This window comes from Aethina tumida, chromosome 6 (assembly GCF_024364675.1).
Source record: "Aethina tumida isolate Nest 87 chromosome 6, icAetTumi1.1, whole genome shotgun sequence".
Classification (NCBI taxonomy): Eukaryota; Metazoa; Arthropoda; class Insecta; order Coleoptera; family Nitidulidae; genus Aethina; species Aethina tumida.
In genome coordinates this window covers 14725436-14743919 of record NC_065440.1, presented here as the reverse complement: position 1 = coordinate 14743919, position 18484 = coordinate 14725436, and the positions used below count along the sequence as shown (strand labels likewise).

At 36.3% G+C, this 18484-nt stretch overlaps 1 protein-coding gene across 4 annotated transcripts in view; it reads right to left on the bottom strand.

Annotated features, from left to right (window-relative positions):
• LOC109604153 (polycomb group protein Psc) overlaps positions 1-18484 on the bottom strand; it is a 179935-nt gene that overhangs the window by 5486 nt on the left and 155965 nt on the right. For 2 of the 4 annotated variants that reach the window (XM_049969316.1, XM_049969315.1), the window contains 2 exons: positions 5026-5293; positions 4384-4581 (listed from right to left, as the gene is read on the bottom strand). In XM_049969316.1, coding sequence (XP_049825273.1) covers positions 4384-4581; positions 5026-5282 — 455 coding nt within the window. In that variant the 5' untranslated portion in view covers positions 5283-5293. Of the gene's footprint in view, positions 1-4383; positions 4582-5025; positions 5294-16506; positions 16698-16876; positions 17690-18484 lie in introns of those variants that run through there. The other 2 variants (XM_049969313.1, XM_049969314.1) reach the window with 2 other exon arrangements.

Genomic DNA, 18484 nt, shown 5'->3' with positions numbered 1-18484 from the left:
AATTATTTTGATCAGCCAGTACTTGCTCGTAGTACTAGAATGAAACAATCGGCATTGATACAATTCAGTACAATATGTCAATCTAGTTTTAAGTGACAATTTAACGTAACATCTGTCCACAGAGGTAGTTAAATTAAGAATACCATTATTTTGGATAGACAGTACCCGTTTTAAGTACTAGAATGAAACAATCGACATTGAATCAATTTAAAACAAAAAGTGATAATATTTTTAAATAGCAATTTAAGGTAATAACTGTTTAAATTAAGAATATAATAAATTTGGTCACCCAGTACTTGCCGTAGTACCAGAATGAAACAATCGACATTGATGCAATTTAGAACAATAAGTCATACTAGTTCTAAATGACCATTTAATGTAACAACTAATCGCTGTAAAATGTTAATGGGCTGCACTCCTTCAAGGGAGCTTTATCAAAAATTTTTCAAACATTTCCAAGTGCATAAAAGATGACGCACCGAATCACAATCATCGTGACTCCTCACTTTCCTTATCTGAAACCAGCCGACATCAATTAAGACGTATCGTCCGAACGACACCGCATCATTGTTCCAAAAAACAAATAATCCTTAATTGGCCAATTCATCATCTTCCGTACCTCCGGACTCCGGACACTTATCCGCCACATCGTCCAATTATGCACGGCCAAAAAGAACAAAGCCCAAAAAGCACGGAACGTACGTCGCAGGTGCGTAATCCGACCGGGCAAGTAATCCGGCGATTTTTCCCCGACGACTCGCTCTTGATCCTGTTACGTGTGTGAATGTGGAACGATTTCTTTCACCGCACGTCGAAACCATACGCGAAGGGGCTGAGGGAGGGGAGGGGGAGATCGGTGTGCCACATTCGGTGCGTCGATGCGTTAGAAAATTAATTGAACCATCAATTATCCTTGGTTGTTTTTTTTTTTCTTTCATTTTGTTGCAGTTTATGAAATCCACGATTGTCCGAGAGGAATATTTTACGGTTAATTAGCTATGCCGCCCCTTATCGCGTACGTCGATCCTCTCCTTTCAGTCGACTATTTATTAGTCGTGGCTCGGGGTCGTGGCGCGTCAGCTGTCATTTTTTTACACTCCTCCGCCTCGGAAACGTATCTCTTCCTCGGCTCGTAAACTCTTGGGAAACAGCTGCTACGCTCGCTTCCTTTTTCGTCGCATTTCGAATCGTGATTATCTGGCAACGTGTTTTTCATTGCCGAGTACCATTTCTATCATCTCAACTATTTTAATAATGCAATTACTTGAATTTTTAACAAGGTACTACATGTTGAGATATTTACTTGACTGGCCAAAATTAGGCAACGTGGCTAAATCATTTTTTTTTCATTTCCAGTACTACTTCCATCAACTCAATAATTTTAACAATTTATTCTAGTACTATGAGCAAGTACTGGATTAATCAAATACCCCGAAAGAAAGTTATTTGTTTAAACTAATATAACATATTGTTCTAAATTATATCAATTCATTCTAGTACTTCTATGAACAGGTACTGTCATTACAAAATGATTGTATTCTTAACTTAATACCCCTATGGATAGATGTCACGTTAAATTATCGCTTAAAACTACTGTGACATATTGTACAAATTGTATCAATCCCGCATGTTCCATTTTAGTACTTTGAGCAAGTACTGGTTGACAAAAATAATTTTACTCTTAATTTAAACATCCTAGAAGAAAGTTATTATTTAAATTGGCATTTAAAATTAATACCACTTATTGTACAAAATTTTAGCAATGTCGATTGTCTCGTTCTAGTATTTTGAACAGGTACTGCCATTCTAAAATGATTGTATTATTAATTTAAACATCTTTGTACGCAGATGTTACGTTAAATTGTCACTTAAAACTAGTATGAAATATTGTACTAAATTATATCAATTACGCCTGTTTCATTCTAGTACTTCGAGCGAGTACTGATTGACTAAAATGATTTTATTCTTAATTTAAACATCCTAGAAGAAAGTTATTAATTTAAATTGCCATTTAAAACTAATATCACTTATTGTACAAAATTTTAGCAATGTCGACTGTTTCATTCTAGTACTTTGAATAGGTACTGTCATTCTAAAATGATTGTATTATTAATTTAACCATCTCTGTAGGCAGAGGTTACGTTAAATTGTCACATAAAACTAGTGTGAAATATTGTACTAAATTGTATCAATGCCGCTTGTTTCATTCTAGTACTTCGAGCAAGTACTGATTGATCAAAATGATTTAATTCTTAATTTAAACATCCTATAAGAATTTTTTTAATTTAAATTACCATTTAAAACTAATATTACTTATTGTACAAAATTTTATCAATGTCTATTGTCTCATTCTGGTACTTTGAACAGGTACTGTCATTCTAAAATAATTGTATTCCTAATTTAATCATCTCTGTAGGCAGATATTACGTTAAATTGTCACTTAAAACTAGTGTGAAATATTGTACTAAATTGCATCAATGCCGCTTGTTTCATTATAGTACTTCTAGCCAGTACTGATTGACTAAAATGATTTTATTGTTAATTTAAACATTCTAGAAGAAAGTTATTAATTTAAATTGCCATTTAAAACTAATATCACTTATTGTACAAAATTTTAGTAATGTCGATTGTCTCATTCTGGTACTATGAACAGGTATTGCCATTTTAAAATAATTGTATTCTTAATTTAACCATCTTTGTAGACAGATGTTAGGTTAAATTGTCACTTAAAACTAGTGTGAAATATCGTACTATATTGCATCAATGCCGCTTGTTTTACTCTAGTACTTTTAGCAAGTACTGGTTGATCAAAATGATTTTATTCTTAATTTAAACATCGTAGAAGAAAGCTATTAATTTAAATTGCCATTTAAAACTAATATCACTTATTGTACAAAATTTTAGCAATGTCGATTGTCTCATTCTGGTACTATGAACAGGTACTGTCATTCTAAAATGTTTGGATTCTTAATTTAACCATCTTTATCGGTAGATGTTACGTTGAATTGTCACTTAAAATTAGTGTGAAATATTGTACTATATTATATCAATGTCGTTTGTTTCACTCTAGTACTTCTAGCAAGTACTGGTTGATCAAAATGATTTTATTCTTATTTTAAACATCGTAGAAGGCTATTAATTTAAATTGCCATTTAAAACTAATATCACTTATTGTACAAAATTTTAGCCAGGTCGATTGTCTCATTTTGGTACTATTAACAGGTACTGCCATTCTAAAATAATTGTATTCTTAATTTAACCATCTTTGTAGGCAGATGTTACGTTAAATTGTCACTTAAAATTAGTGTGAAATATTGTACTATATTATATCAATGTCGATTGTTTCACTTTAGTACTTCTAGCAAGTACTGGTTGACCAACATAATTTTATTCTTAATTTGAACACTCTCGAAGACAGTTATTACTTTAAATTATTATTTAAAACAAATAAAACTTATTGTCCTAAATTATATCAGTGTCGATTATTTCATTCTAGTACTCTGAATAGGTACTGTCATTCCAAAATGTTTGTATTCTTAATTTAACCATTCCTATGAACAGAAGTTACGTCCAATTTTCACTAAAAACTTGAAAACGTGGATGAATGATATTTTTATTTCGTGTTATCAACAATTTTGATAACGCAACATGGTACTACATGTAGTAATATTTAATTGACTGATAAAAACTTGAATGGGCCTTTAGATCCAACAAATTGTCCAAGTATCGTTCCAATTAACCGACCCCTTTCGGCAAACCGCTTTACGCAACCACCGTTAATTAATGGGGTGGCGAAAGGGCAACTTGTTAGATCCCGTAGGCCCATAACACCTTTGTCGGCCAAGTCGGGTAACTCACAAACGAAGAAAAAACTGAATCGTAGTCGCTAGATGGTGTCGGCGAGCCATCTATCACTGGGTAAACGGGACGAGGGCGAATTGGGGTGGAATCGAGCCGTTTTACGGCCGGGGTCGATTGCCACATATTGAGACGTGCGTTGATGGTTCATAAAACAGCCAGAGAATTGCCACTAACTTGTATCCGCGTCGCAGATCATCGCCTCCTTATTGCCCAACTTCTGAGGCACGCACCCGCCGTTTTGAATTTTTACGAGGGATTTAAGTTTCGGCGCTACCCTTACCTTAATCCTTTTAACTACTTCTCCAATCCGGGTGCAAGACAAACGGAAAACGATCCGGAACCCTTTAAACAACGCTAATCCGGCGTACTTTTAATTAGACGAACCACCACCCCTCAAATCCGGTGAACTCGGCAATTAACCGGCGCTCTCTCTCGCGCCCGCGGAACGCATAATTGAAAAGCGGAGGCCGCGCAATCGATAAAAACAATAAAACAAACGTACAATCGACAGCAAAAACTCACCGTATGTACTCGAGCGACAGGCTGATGCAGTCCTGCGGGTTGAAGATGTTGCGTTCGGTGTCCTCGCCGCGTTCCTCCGGCGACACCTTGGCCGCCACCTCCGGATGCGCCTTGTAGAACCGCTTCCGTCGCGTCATCTCGTTGAGGAACAGGCCGGGCACCAGCTTGTACACGATGTCCTGCAGGATCTTGTCCAGCCTGCACACAAAGATCGACCGGTTATCGATTGAAGGGAGGAAAAAATCTATATTGACGGCGGTGGGGCGCATGATCCCGGCGAGAAAGAGCGAGACGGCCGTCACGTGGCTTTCGCGGAGCCGACTATGGGGGTGTTACGTAAGCGAGAGCCGGACGTGCTCCGAGATCTCTCTTTCGTGGAGATGGGCTGACTCGCTCTTTCACTTGGGACGACTGCTCAACATTTTACTTGGGGGGTCTAAGTTCTCTACACTACCTTTAGTGGCTTACGCCACTGTTAAAGAGTTTTGTCTGGGACTCATAACATTTAACATGAGGGGATAACTTCTGTACACATCCTATAGTGGCTTACGCCACCCACCAAGGTTAAAGAGTTGAAGGAGGAAGCATTAGCAAGGCACGTAATTAACCTTAATTTATCACAACCCGACAGCATAGACTCACTTGAGATTGGGCTTGGCCTTGTTGATGATGACCTCGCAAACCGGACAGTGGCTGTTCTCCTCCAGGAACCTGATGATGCAGCCGCGACAGAACGAGTGCAGACACTCGGATATGGTGGTGGCGTCGATTAGATAACCCTTGCACAGATAGCAGGTCAGATAGGCGTTGATCTCGGTGAGACGGACTTTGGCCGGACGTTGCGGCTGGTCTTTGGTGGTGGCGTTGGCGGCATCGCCGCCTTCCGTTGAGGCCTCCATCTGGCCTCGGGCTGGAAACGAGAAAGCATCGTATTATTTTTCGTCTATAAATCCACTAGGGTGGTGATCTCATGTGTCAGCTATCGATCGACGAAATCTCGGAAGGCACCCTTCGGTGATTGACAGTCCGACGAGTGTGAGACGCCACCCTCGCCCCGCCGGTTGGAAATGGCTCTTTTTATGCAGGTGAGATCATCAAGAGAAAAATGATTAGGTGTCGTGTCCCACGGACCGATAGGGCACGTGATCCACGCGTCGTATTTTCGGGTGGCGTGAAATGCGATTAGTCACGGTGCCCGAGAGATAAATCTAAAAACGGAGACCAACACACACACATCGGGTAACCGGTGTATCTCGGCCCGCAAACCACTTGTGGGAACGACCGTTCACGTCGACGAGCGGCGGCCCCGATTTGCATAATAACAGATCGGAGGGGGCCACGTCGTCGTCGGCGGAGCGGCAGTCGCGTTTTTATTATTATTATGATCGTCGAAGGAGCCGCGGATGCATGAATGGAGGTTGTTGCTGTTGTTTTATTTTATTTTTTTCGTGCGATGAAAATACGGGGAAAAACGAGTGCGGCACGACGGCTGTAATCTTCCGACATGCGATGCCCGTTCTTTGTGAGTGTGTGCAGCTTTGTTTTTGTTTAGTATCTTGGATAGAAACTGTGTGGCGTGATTGGCAACTCAAAGAAATAGGGGATGCTTATCTCCACCAATTAGTTATTAATGCTACTAGAATGATCACGCTCATCTGTTGGTCTTATCTTCCACACCAGAGGGTAATTTTAAACCTCACAAAGACACCAGACATCTTATCAGCTCATCATCAACTCTTTATTTTTTTAATATTTGTCTCCTAACCATGTCTAATAACACTAAGATTACTGGATTAATAATTTTAAACCTCATAAAGACCTCTTCATTTTTTTAGTATGAGTCTCTTCCACCCCCCCCCCCCCCCATAGCCCGAGGAGAGTTACAGATATAATTATTGTTAATAAACCCCCGGATAATTTCACGCTATGCCGACCCATTTCCAAACTCAATAGCGTACAACCCCTCACTTAAACACACACACACACACACTGACATAAACAAACGCACGCTCACACACACACACACATCATCATCATCATCGACTAGATGTGCGGTGCGTGGGCGTCTAATCTTCCCTCTCTCTCGCTTAGTCTGCTATTCGCGTCCAGCGGCACGCACTATCGGTGTGTGTGTGCGTGTGGGAGCGACGGCAGCGTATGTCCTTTGGACTCTGGTGTATCTCGCACCGAAAACGGATCCCCCGTTAATTGGCGGCGACCGTCGTCAAACCGGCCGATGATTAATGGTGCTGGCGGTGTGGGCTTTTCGTTTGGGAAGGGTTCTATGCGTCCATCGGATGGTGACTTGAACTGTGGGAGGTTGTCGTGAAGTTTACGGTTGCAGGTTTGTTCGGGTGCGAGGGACGAGGTGTTATGGAACCTCCATGCATGGTGTTTTCTGGACTGAATGTATGAACTTTGGCGATAGCCTAAAGGTTGACGTTAAAGTCACTCGTAAAATAATGATTGAAAATAAAGAGAAACTGAGGTCAAAGATCATTTTCAGACGTCGAGTTGATTACTGGATTAAAAAGCAAACCGAAAGGTTCGTGTGTGAACCAAAGAATGAACCTCAAAGTTTAAGTTTTAATGTGTAGATAATGAATAGAATATTTTAAATAATAATCTGTATATTATAGAGATTGAACAATATTCAAGTCTAAGAATTACTTTGGAGAAAAGATATATAAAACTAATACTTTTCTGTGTTATTGTTACCAAAGGAAGAAGATAACCCAAAGGTGAAATTCAATGTTCTAGATATTCATGTATCTATTATATAAAATGACAAATCTTTATGTATCATAGAAATTACTTGAGAGACAACTAAAACCTTTCAGTGTTATTGTTACCAGAAGAAGAATTATCAAAAACAGAGAACTCTTTGAAGAGAACCAAAAGGTGAAACTCAATATTCTGGATATTCATGTGTTTATTCTATACAATGACAAATTTTTATGTATCATAGAAATTACTTGGAAGACAACTAAATCCTTCCAGTGTTATTGTTACCAGCAGAAGAATTATCAAAAACAGAGAATTCTTTGAAGAAAACCAAAAGGTGAAACTCAATGTTCTGGATATTCATGTGTTTATTCTATACAATGACAAATTTTTATGTATCATAGAAATTACTTGGAAGACAACTAACTCCTTCCAGTGTTATTGTTACCAGCAGAAGAATTATCAAAAACAGAGAACTCTTTGAAGAGAACCATCTAAAGGTGAAACTCAATGTTCTGGATATTCATGTGTCTATTATATAGAATGACAAACTTTTATGTATCATAGAAATTACTTGGAAGGCAACTAAAACCTTCCAGTGTTATTATTATCAGCAGAAGAATTATCAAAAACAGAGAACTCTTTGAAGAGAACCAAAAGGTGAAACTCAATGTTCTGGATATTCATGTGTCTATTATATAGAAAGACAAATTTTTATGTATCATAGAAAGACAAACTTTTATGTATCATAGAAATTACTTGGAAGACAACTAAATCCTTCCAGTGTTATTGTTACCAGCAGAAGAATTATCAAAAACAGAGAACTCTTTGAAGAGAACCAAAAGGTGAAACTCAATGTTCTGGATATTCTTGTGTCTTATATATAGAATAATAAACCTTTATGTATCATATAAATGCTCTGTATATTCATGTGTCTGTTATATAAGATCATGTCCTACAGGAAATACTTATCAAGGATCAATCATTCCTAAAAAGTATCCTTCCAAGTACTTCCTGAAGGTCACTTATTTCTTCCAACATGAAAAGAGACAAGAAATCAGAAAAAAATGCTTACATCAATGTTTGCGTAGATGTTTAATACTTGAATGAAATTTAATCTTATCAATTCATAAAAATCTATTTCGTTCCGGGTGTTATCAGAGCGTGCCACACACACAATCTTATCGGTGACAGAACGGATCCCACACAACTAATGTCACACGACGACAATAGTTTTTCTCAAACAAGCACTCTTATCAAGCCATATTTACAACGATTATTTATGTACCTATTGTTGTCCGATAAACTGGCGACAATACGTCAACTGTTTTAAAAGTTTTAAAGTCAAAAAACCGAAGCAGTTCATACAACACCGAAACCCATTTCCGAAAAGGCAAGAACGCCTCGTAGTGTGCAAACCTATCGGTGTGCTTCGACGTCGCGCCTCCGGTTTTCTTTGCCTTCTCACTTGCGCTTCTGGTTTTTGGGGTGGCGGCGTCTCGCTCGCACCGACTCTCAGAAGCTACGCGAGGACCCTCGAGCCGAGACAGGGCCGTATATAAACCATTATGTTGTCGTGAGGTTTACAGTTATTGGAGGTGAATCTTTTTACAAGTTTAGTTGGCACTCCCTTGTGTGATACAAGGGTAGTAACAACGTCTAACGATAAACGATTGAATGAGCCTCCACTCAACGCTTACACTACTCTTCCCCCACCCTCCAGCTTTTTATATGGCATTTATTAACAATAAAACAACATTTTTCTTAGACCACAACTAAAGTATGTTAAGAAAAATGGTTTCATTCAGATCCATTCATCTCGTTCATACATCCACATCCAATAATGGTGTTCTCGTAAACAGAGTCCGTCCCTGCGGCCAGTGCACAGCTGAGGGGCCTCGTCGTTTTCGGAATACGGTGCGCGTAGAACGCACGCATTTTAAACAACCCCCCAATAGACACGGAATATCCGTCCGCCGGCGACCGAGACTCAAGTCGCGGATCGCTTTCTCTCACTCCCTCCAGCGCTGTCACTTGACAGTCAGTCGGTCGTCGTACTCCGGTCGTCTTTTTTGGGGGGGCCTCCAAAGTGAGAGTCTACGATACTTGTACGAGTTATCGCTATTAGATAAGACCGTAAATAATTGCCTAATTGCCAATTAACAACAAACACTGATAACCGTTGGAGAAGTCGACCGATGTGCTCATAACGTAGGAGAACTGGGATAAACACAATATCCACCATATGCACAATAACGAATATGGCCTCCATCTTCCCCTCCCTTTAGTTTCGTGTGCTAGGAAATTGCGAGGCGAGAGACCTGACAAACGCACGGCTTTCCGAAAAGGGAAAAACAAGGGGGATGGAAAAACGGTCGACGGTCAGAGAAACCTTCTGTTGTGTCTTTTTTTTTTAATCGTTTACACTCTTGTTTTCTAGACGAACGGTACGGTGTTTAGGTTGACAGTAAAATTGAAACGTTTGTTGTTGACGCTTTTGCTGTTACATGTAAAAGTGGATTGAAGTTGAAACTAATGGTTAACTCCTTTGTGGCACTATTACATGTATGGGGTGTGTATACAGGAAACTATTTTAACTGAATAATCGTCAAATGTTTTGTGCCTTAGAAGTTCTATCATCAGAAATTAGTATATTCTTATTGGTGTTATATCCAATCCTATACAGTGTGTATGTGTCAAAAGACGACTGACTACCTAAGACAAATTTTGTGTATCTTTCTGTAAAAGGAACTTTACCACCAGAAGTTGACGTCACTAGAAATTTGAAACATTCTCACTGTAATTTGCTAGAGGGGAAAGTTGCAGTTAAGATTTATAATTGCTGGTAACATGTTTCGATGTCTATTGTCGACGCCTTTACTGTTTTCTGACTATTTTAGTTGAAACTTAGTAATTGTGATTAATTATTAACAGTTAATATTCCTCTTGATAATAAGCCAAGACACTTTACAGTGTGTATGTATCAAAAGAAGACTGACTACCACAGACAAATTTGGTGTAACTGCCTGTAAATTCTGGAGCTTTACCACCAGAAATTGAAGTCACTAGAAATTTGAAACATTCTCACTGTAATTTACTGGAGGGGCAAAATGCAGTTAAGATTTATAATTGCTGGTAACATGGTTCGATGTTTGTTGTCAACGCCTTTACTGTTTCCTGACTATTTCAGTTAAAACTTAGTAACTGTGGTTAATTATTAACAGTCAATATTCCTCTTGGTGATAAGTCAAGACACATTACAGTGTGTATGTATCAAAAGACGACTGACTACCAGAGACAAATTTGGTGTATCTTCCTGTAAATTCTGGAGCTTCACCACCAGAAATTGAAGTCACTAGAAATTTGAAACATTCTCACTGTAATTTATTTAAGGGGCAAGATGCAGTTAAGATTTATAATTGCTGGTAACATGTTTCGATGTATGTTGTCGACAACTTTACTGTTTCCTGACTATTTTAGTTGAAACTTAGTAATTGTGGTTAATTATTAACAGTTAATATTCCTATTGGTGATAAGCCAAGACACCTTACAGTGTGTATGTATCAAAAGACGACAGACTACCAGACACAAATTTGGTGTATCTTCCTGTAAATTCTGGAGCTTCACCACCAGAAATTGAAGTCACTAGAAATTTGAAACATTCTCACTGTAATTTGCTTGAGGAGCAAGATGCAGTTAAGATTTATAATTGCTGGTAACATGTTTCGATGTCTATTGTCGACGCCTTTACTGTTTTCTGACTATTTTAGTTGAAACTTAGTAATTGTGGTTAATTATTAACAGTTAATATTCCTCTTGGTGATAAGCCAAGACACCTTACAGTGTGTATGTATCAAAAGACGACTGACTATCAGAGACAAATTTGGTGTGTCTTCCTGTAAATTCTGCAGCTTTACCACCAGAAATTGAAGTCACTAGAAATTTGAAACATTCTCAGTGTAATTTACTGGAGGGGCAAAATGCAGTTAAGATTTATAATTGCTGGTAACATGGTTCGATGTCTATTGTCGACGCCTTTACTGTTTCCTGACTATTTTAGTTGAAACTTAGTAATTGTGGTTAATTATTAACAGTTAATATTCCTCTTGATGATAAGCCAAGACACCTTACAGTGTGTATGTATCAAAAGACGACTGACTACCAGACACAAATTTGGTGTATCTTCCTGTAAATTCTGGAGCTTCACCACCAGAAATTGAAGTCACTAGAAATTTGAAACATTCTCACTGTAATTTACTGGAGGGGCAAAATGCAGTTAAGATTTATAATTGCTGGTAACATGGTTCGATGTTTGTTGTCAACGCCTTTACTGTTTCCTGACTATTTCAGTTAAAACTTAGTAACTGTGGTTAATTATTAACAGTTAACATTCCTCTTGGTGATAAGCCAAGACACATTACAGTGTGTATGTATCAAAAGACTACTGACTACCAGAGACAAATTTGGTGTATCTTCCTGTAAATTCTGGAGCTTCACCACCAGAAATTGAAGTCACTAGAAATTTGAAACATTCTCACTGTAATTTGCTTGAGGAGCAAGATGCAGTTAAGATTTATAATTGCTGGTAACATGTTTCGATGTCTATTGTCGACGCCTTTACTGTTTTCTGACTATTTTAGTTGAAACTTAGTAATTGTGGTTAATTATTAACAGTTAATATTCCTCTTGGTGATAAGCCAAGACACCTTACAGTGTGTATGTATCAAAAGACGACTGACTACCAGAGACAAATTTGGTGTGTCTTCCTGTAAATTCTGCAGCTTTACCACCAGAAGTTGACGTCACTAGAAATTTGAAACATTATCTCTGTAATTTGCTAGAGGGGAAAGTTGCAGTTAAGATTTATAATTGCTGGTAACATGTTTCGATGTCTATTGTCGACGCCTTTACTGTTTCCTGACTATTTTAGTTGAAACTTAGTAATTGTGGTTAATTATTAACAGTTAATATTCCTCTTGATGATAAGCCAAGACACCTTACAGTGTGTATGTATCAAAAGACGACTGACTACCAGACACAAATTTGGTGTATCTTCCTGTAAATTCTGGAGCTTCACCACCAGAAATTGAAGTCACTAGAAATTTGAAACATTCTCACTGTAATTTACTGGAGGGGCAAAATGCAGTTAAGATTTATAATTGCTGGTAACATGGTTCGATGTTTGTTGTCAACGCCTTTACTGTTTCCTGACTATTTCAGTTAAAACTTAGTAACTGTGGTTAATTATTAACAGTTAATATTCCTCTTGGTGATAAGCCAAGACACATTACAGTGTGTATGTATCAAAAGACGACTGACTACCAGACACAAATTTGGTGTGTCTTCCTGTAAATTCTGCAGCTTTACCATCAGAAATTGAAGTCACTAGAAATTTGAAACATTCTCACTGTAATTTATTTAAGGGGCAAGATGCAGTTAAGATTTATAATTGCTGGTAACATGTTTCGATGTTTGTTGTCGACGCCTTTACTGTTTCCTGACTTTTTGAGTTGAAACTTAGTAATTGTGGTTAATTATTAACAGTTAATATTCCTCTTGGTGATCAGTAAAGACACCTTACAGTGTGTATGTACCAAAAGACGACTGATTATCAGAGACAAATTTGTAAATTCTGAAGATTTAACAACAGAAATTGCAGCCATTCGAAAATTGAAACATTCTCACTGTAATGTACGAGACAGACAACAAGCAGTTAGACTTATGGTATAGTTGCCGACAACATGTTAACAGTTAACACCGTTCTTAACGTTAACTGTTAGCACCTTGACAACAGCACGTAAGCTTAAAAGACGTCCGACTAGCCCAGTCAAAATTCCCCGACACCTTCCAGGAAATTCTTGACCTTTAACACCACAAAGTGCGGGTCCACTCGAAAAGTTTTTACGGTCCGAATTTCCCGTACGGCCAGATTGAACTGTTTACGATCCGTCCTGACGGAGAGCCGAGAGCAGTCTTTTCGGAAAAGGTCGTCACCGGGTTTATTTCTGGCGGCCATGTGTAAACACTACGACGGCTCGAGGCCTTTTCCCTTCTCGTCGCAGGTATAAAAGTCGCATTGCCCCCCCGACACACACAATCCTATACTGCCGGCACGGCAATATTATAACTCTGGCCCGTTTTGTGGCGCGGTTTTATCGACAAGATTCTCGGTGAGTGATTATTGGGCACGCTGGGTTAAAAAATTAATGTAAAGGGTCGAGTCAAAGATAACTTATATAATTTATACAGGAAATAAAATTGCCATGGCGAATTAGTTATTAATTGAGTTGTGAATCCCCGTTGCACTAAAATCGAAGGGAAGGTTCTGTGACGTTTTAATGGCCACCCCTCTTAGAGCCCTTGATATTCGAAACGGTTCATATTATTTCATCAATTAGGTATTGGTCCAAACTATAGATATGCATGTGTATAATTAAAATACAAATGACTAGAATGGTCTAATTTAATAATGCATAACTAATTTAAAACTGTTGTAGTTATTATTTTATTATAAATTGTTAGTACAAGTTAATTATTTTTGTAATTTGAAAGTAAAACCTGTGAAATAGTTGTAGAAAGTAACTGTTAATAGTAACACTGCTCGTTATAATACTTAAACAGTATAGTTAAATGGTTAATGAAATTTCAATTGCACCTGTAGGTAAAACTGAACCAGAGTACGATTTACAACATATATAATTGGATTTAAATTTATTGATAGCCTCGTCAATGATAAAACGATTACCTATAAGCTTTAATGAGTGTAAAACAAATGAAATTTAATATCGGTACTTAGAAATGAAGTGCAATAGACACAAAAAATCTATGGGAAATACAATTTATATTATATTTATTTAATTTTATAATATTCCACACAAATGAAATATTGAGATGTGTGATATTAAAATTTATGTTTTTACGCTGCAATATTGTCCTTATTGTTTTTACATCAATAGTTTTAATGTCAAAGAGAGGAAATTGAAATTAACAGTTATAAAAACTTTAATGTGTCAAAATAAATTAAAAAGCAATTGAAATTGATATGAGTACAGAATGAACATTTTCATTTATTATAAGTTGTCGAAAATTTACAATATTATTCCAATTGTTCAAATATAATTTGTTTTAGTGTCAAATAAATTCGAATTTAACTGTGACAATTATAAAAAAACTTAAAATGTATCAAAATAAATTAAAAATCTATAATAATTTAGATGAATACAGATTTAAATTGTATGTTTTTAAAATGATTACTGATTTAAATTGTATTTTTTTAAGCTATGGTCAAAAATTTAGAATATTACCTCTATTGTTTATTCGTAAATAATGTTAGTGTTAAATATTGATGACAAACTTTTCAGATAAAGTCGAATTTAATAGTGACAAATAGAAAAAACTTTAAAATGTGTCAAAATCAATTAAAATCAATAAAAATTATGATGAATACTGATTTAAATTGTATGTTTTTAAGTTATCGTCAAAAATTTAAAATATTACCTCTAATGTTTATACATAAACAATGTTAATGTCAAATATTGTTGACAAACTTTTCAGATAAAGTTGAATTTAAGAGTGACAAATAGAAAAAAACTTTAAAATGTGTCAAAATAGATTAAAAATCAATAGAAATTGCGATGAATACTGATTTAAATTGTAAGTTTTTAAGTTATGGTCAAAAATATGGAAAATTACCTCTATTGTTTATACATAAATAGTATTAGGGTGAAATATTGTTGTCAAACTTTTCATATAAAGTCGAATTTAAGAGTGACAGATAGAAAAAACTTTAAAATGTGTCGAAATAAATTAAAAATCAATGGAAATTGTGTTGAATACTGATTTAAACAGTATGTTTTTAAGTTAAAGTTAAAAATTTAGAATATTACCTCTATTGTTTATACATAAATAATGTTAGTGTCAAATATTATTGACAAACTTTTCAGAGACAATCGAATTTATCAGTGACAATTAGAAAAAAACTTAAAAATATATCAAAATAAATTAAAAATCAACAGAAATTGTGATGAATATTGATTTAAATTGTATGTTTTTAAGTCGTAGTAAAGAATATAGAATATTATTGACAAACTTTTCAGAGACAATCGAATTTATCAGTGACAATTAGAAAAAAACTTAAAAATATTCAAAATAAATTAAAAATCAACAGAAATTGAGATGAATATTGATTTAAATTGTATGTTTTTAAGTCGTAGCACAGAATATAGAATATTATTGACAAACTTTTCAGAGACAATCGAATTTATCAATGACAATTAGAAAAAAACTTAAAAATATATCAAAATAAATTAAAAATCAACAGAAATTGTGATGAATATTGATTTAAATTGTATGTTTTTAAGTCGTGGTAGAGAATTTAGAATATTACCACTATTGTTTGTACATAAATAATGTTAAAGTCAACTATTGTTGACAAACTTTTCAGATAAAGTCGAATTTAAGTGTGACAATTAGAAAAAATCTTTAAAATGAGTCAAAATAAATAAAAAATCAATAGAAATTGTGACGAACATTTTGAATTGTATGTTTTCATGTTGTTGTCCAAAATTTAGAATATTGTTCTATTGTTTATACAAACAACAAATGTTATTAACAAACTTTTCAGATAAAGACGAATTTAATAGTGACAAATTGAAAAAAAAACTTTAAAATATGTCAAAATAAATTAGAAATCAATAGAAATTAACCTGAGTACAAATTTAAAATGTATGTTCTTAAGTTGTTGTCCAAAATATACAGTATTATCCTTATTGTTCATTCACGAAAAGTGTTGTGTCTAATAATATTAGAAACTTAGAAGTAAAATGAATTTAACAGCTACGACTTTAACATGTGTCAAAATAAATTGAAAAATACATAATTAAAATATGTTTTTAAGTTGTAAAAAGAATATTTACAAAGTTTATATATAAATGGTGTTAATGTTTAATATACTTTATTGAAAGAATCACTGTTTTGTATCTTTCAGACTTAGTATACAAGGAAGTACGTATGGTTCAAAGTAATTTATGTAAATTTATAGGTTTTCATTGTATGTACATAAATTTATTTGAAACTCAGAGAAAGTAGCACAATTTTAATACTGCACAAAAAGTTTCTCACACTCATAATATAATATTACAAGTAGTTAGTTTATTTACCAACAATTTTACATAAAACTTCAACAATCTTTCAGTTTCAGTGGATGTTTTCAGTTGTCATTCGTGTAATTTATAATTATAATTAGCAACAATTAGGTTGGGAAAAAATCTAGTGGCACAGTGACTGTTGTTAGTCCAAACGTCATCCGAAACTTCAGTTGTTCACCATAGCACAAAGGGTAACCCCCTCAAAAGAAAGAAGCAAAAAACCCCAACAAAACAAGGGGAACTACGTACGAACCTGCCTCGAGATGGCGACACGTCCAGCGTGCCCGTTTCAGAAGCACCAGAACCTAAGCAAAAACACAAGCAAAATCCTCTTGCCCAGGCAGAACACACACCGGCACCCGTCGTCGTCCATCGCGTCGACAACAGCAGCAACAACAACAAAAAAACCAAACCAAAACAACATGTGATTTTGACGTGCGTCACAACATCGCACGTCCTCAACATCTGAACAACTGAAGCACGCAAACGACGTGTTTACCTGTGGTGCCCGTGCGGGTAGGGTTGCCAACCTAAACGGCCGTTTTTGTTTTGGCTTTTCGACGACGTTTTTCGAATACGACGGCGAGACGGGCGAATGTGGTCAACGGGTGGTGGTTACTCACCTAGGCTTGGACCGTTGTCGTTGTTGTGCGGCTCAGGCCGGGCACATAATCGCCCCGCGTCGTGCGGTTGTTCAGTTGTTCCGCCGTTCCGGGGTGAGACGGAATGCGCCGAGCACGCGATTCGCGACCCTACGTACTATGTCGAACATAACCTAGACGTCGCGCACATTTCGCCGGTCGGCACGCACGTACGGCACAACACACTGCCAACGGCACACACTAAATCCATTGCGTATCCTCGGTGTTCGCTGCGTACCCGCGGCGGGGCTTCGGACTCGACGGCGGAGGTCGCCGGACACACGGTGCGACGGCGGCGGCGACGACGGCGACGACACGATGTTGACGGCACGACGGTTCGACGAGGACTGAGCGGGCCGCCGGTGTGTCGGAGCGAGAGGGAGCGCGTTACATAGCGGTGGCTTATGTACTGGGCTTCGGAGTTTTCCCCCTTATGTGCCGCACACGGCGTCCCCGTTTATGTACAACCGGGCCGGCTGTGCGGCTTTTGCCACGGCGTTGCCGGCTCCTCGCCGAACCGCCGTTTTGCGTTTTAGTTTTCGGCTGTTATATGTGTTTCGAGCTGCGAAAATGGTTGGGTGTTTTTTTTTTTTGTTTTTCTGGCCTAGGTGTAGATAAACAATGGAACGGTGCCTGGGTGTGCGTTAAGTACTTGCCCGATGATAGTTGAACGTGACGATTCCTGAATGACCCGGACTGTTTGTGGCGTTGTCATAAAGTGGACAGGTGCGGACTGGGTGATTTTCGGCGTTCGGGTTAAAGCGTTGACGGGCAATTGTTTTCGAGGCACACTTGATACGTCTCGTGGAATGCTAAATAAATAACAACTGGAATTTTGTTTTATTTACTCCTCTACCACTAGTTTTTTTTTTAAAATATTAATTCAGTACTTAATAGAGATGTTAGATTGTTTTATATGACATCTACATTGTATTCAAAATTGTTATTTAATACAAAAGGCAGTATTTCAAGAATATTAATTGCACAAAAAAACAATATAAAATACCGAAAAAATGTTACCAATTTGTTATGTATGAGTATAATACTCATTCTTTATCAAAACTTGAGTTTTACACATACAAAAATAATAAAATAAGAAATAATTCATAACTAACTACCTACATAATTATAACTAAAACTTTTGCTACTTTTAATAAATTAGACCTATATAAAATACGTCAGCACTTCATATATATAGTTTATATTAAGTATATAATACTCATTTTTTATGAAAATTATTTTCCAATGTCACAGTTATTGTGATTTTTATTTCAGAAAAAAAATTAATAAAATAACTAAAACTTTTAAATTTTTGTTATAATTTTAGCATCCTATTGTTTTTGTTAAATTTAAATAGTAAAACTACGTTAACTTTTTGTTATTCATTGTTATATTGTGTATATGTATTGTTTTTAAAAAACAATTCATATTTTTATAACTACCTTTATAATAATAACTAAAGCTTTAAATTTTTTGTTTTATTTGTCTTTTTGATTGTTATACATATATTATATCACTTATTTTTCAAAAATTTTGAAATATATATTAAAAAATACTTCCCGCCAAACAATTCCTGTTAATTTATATTTT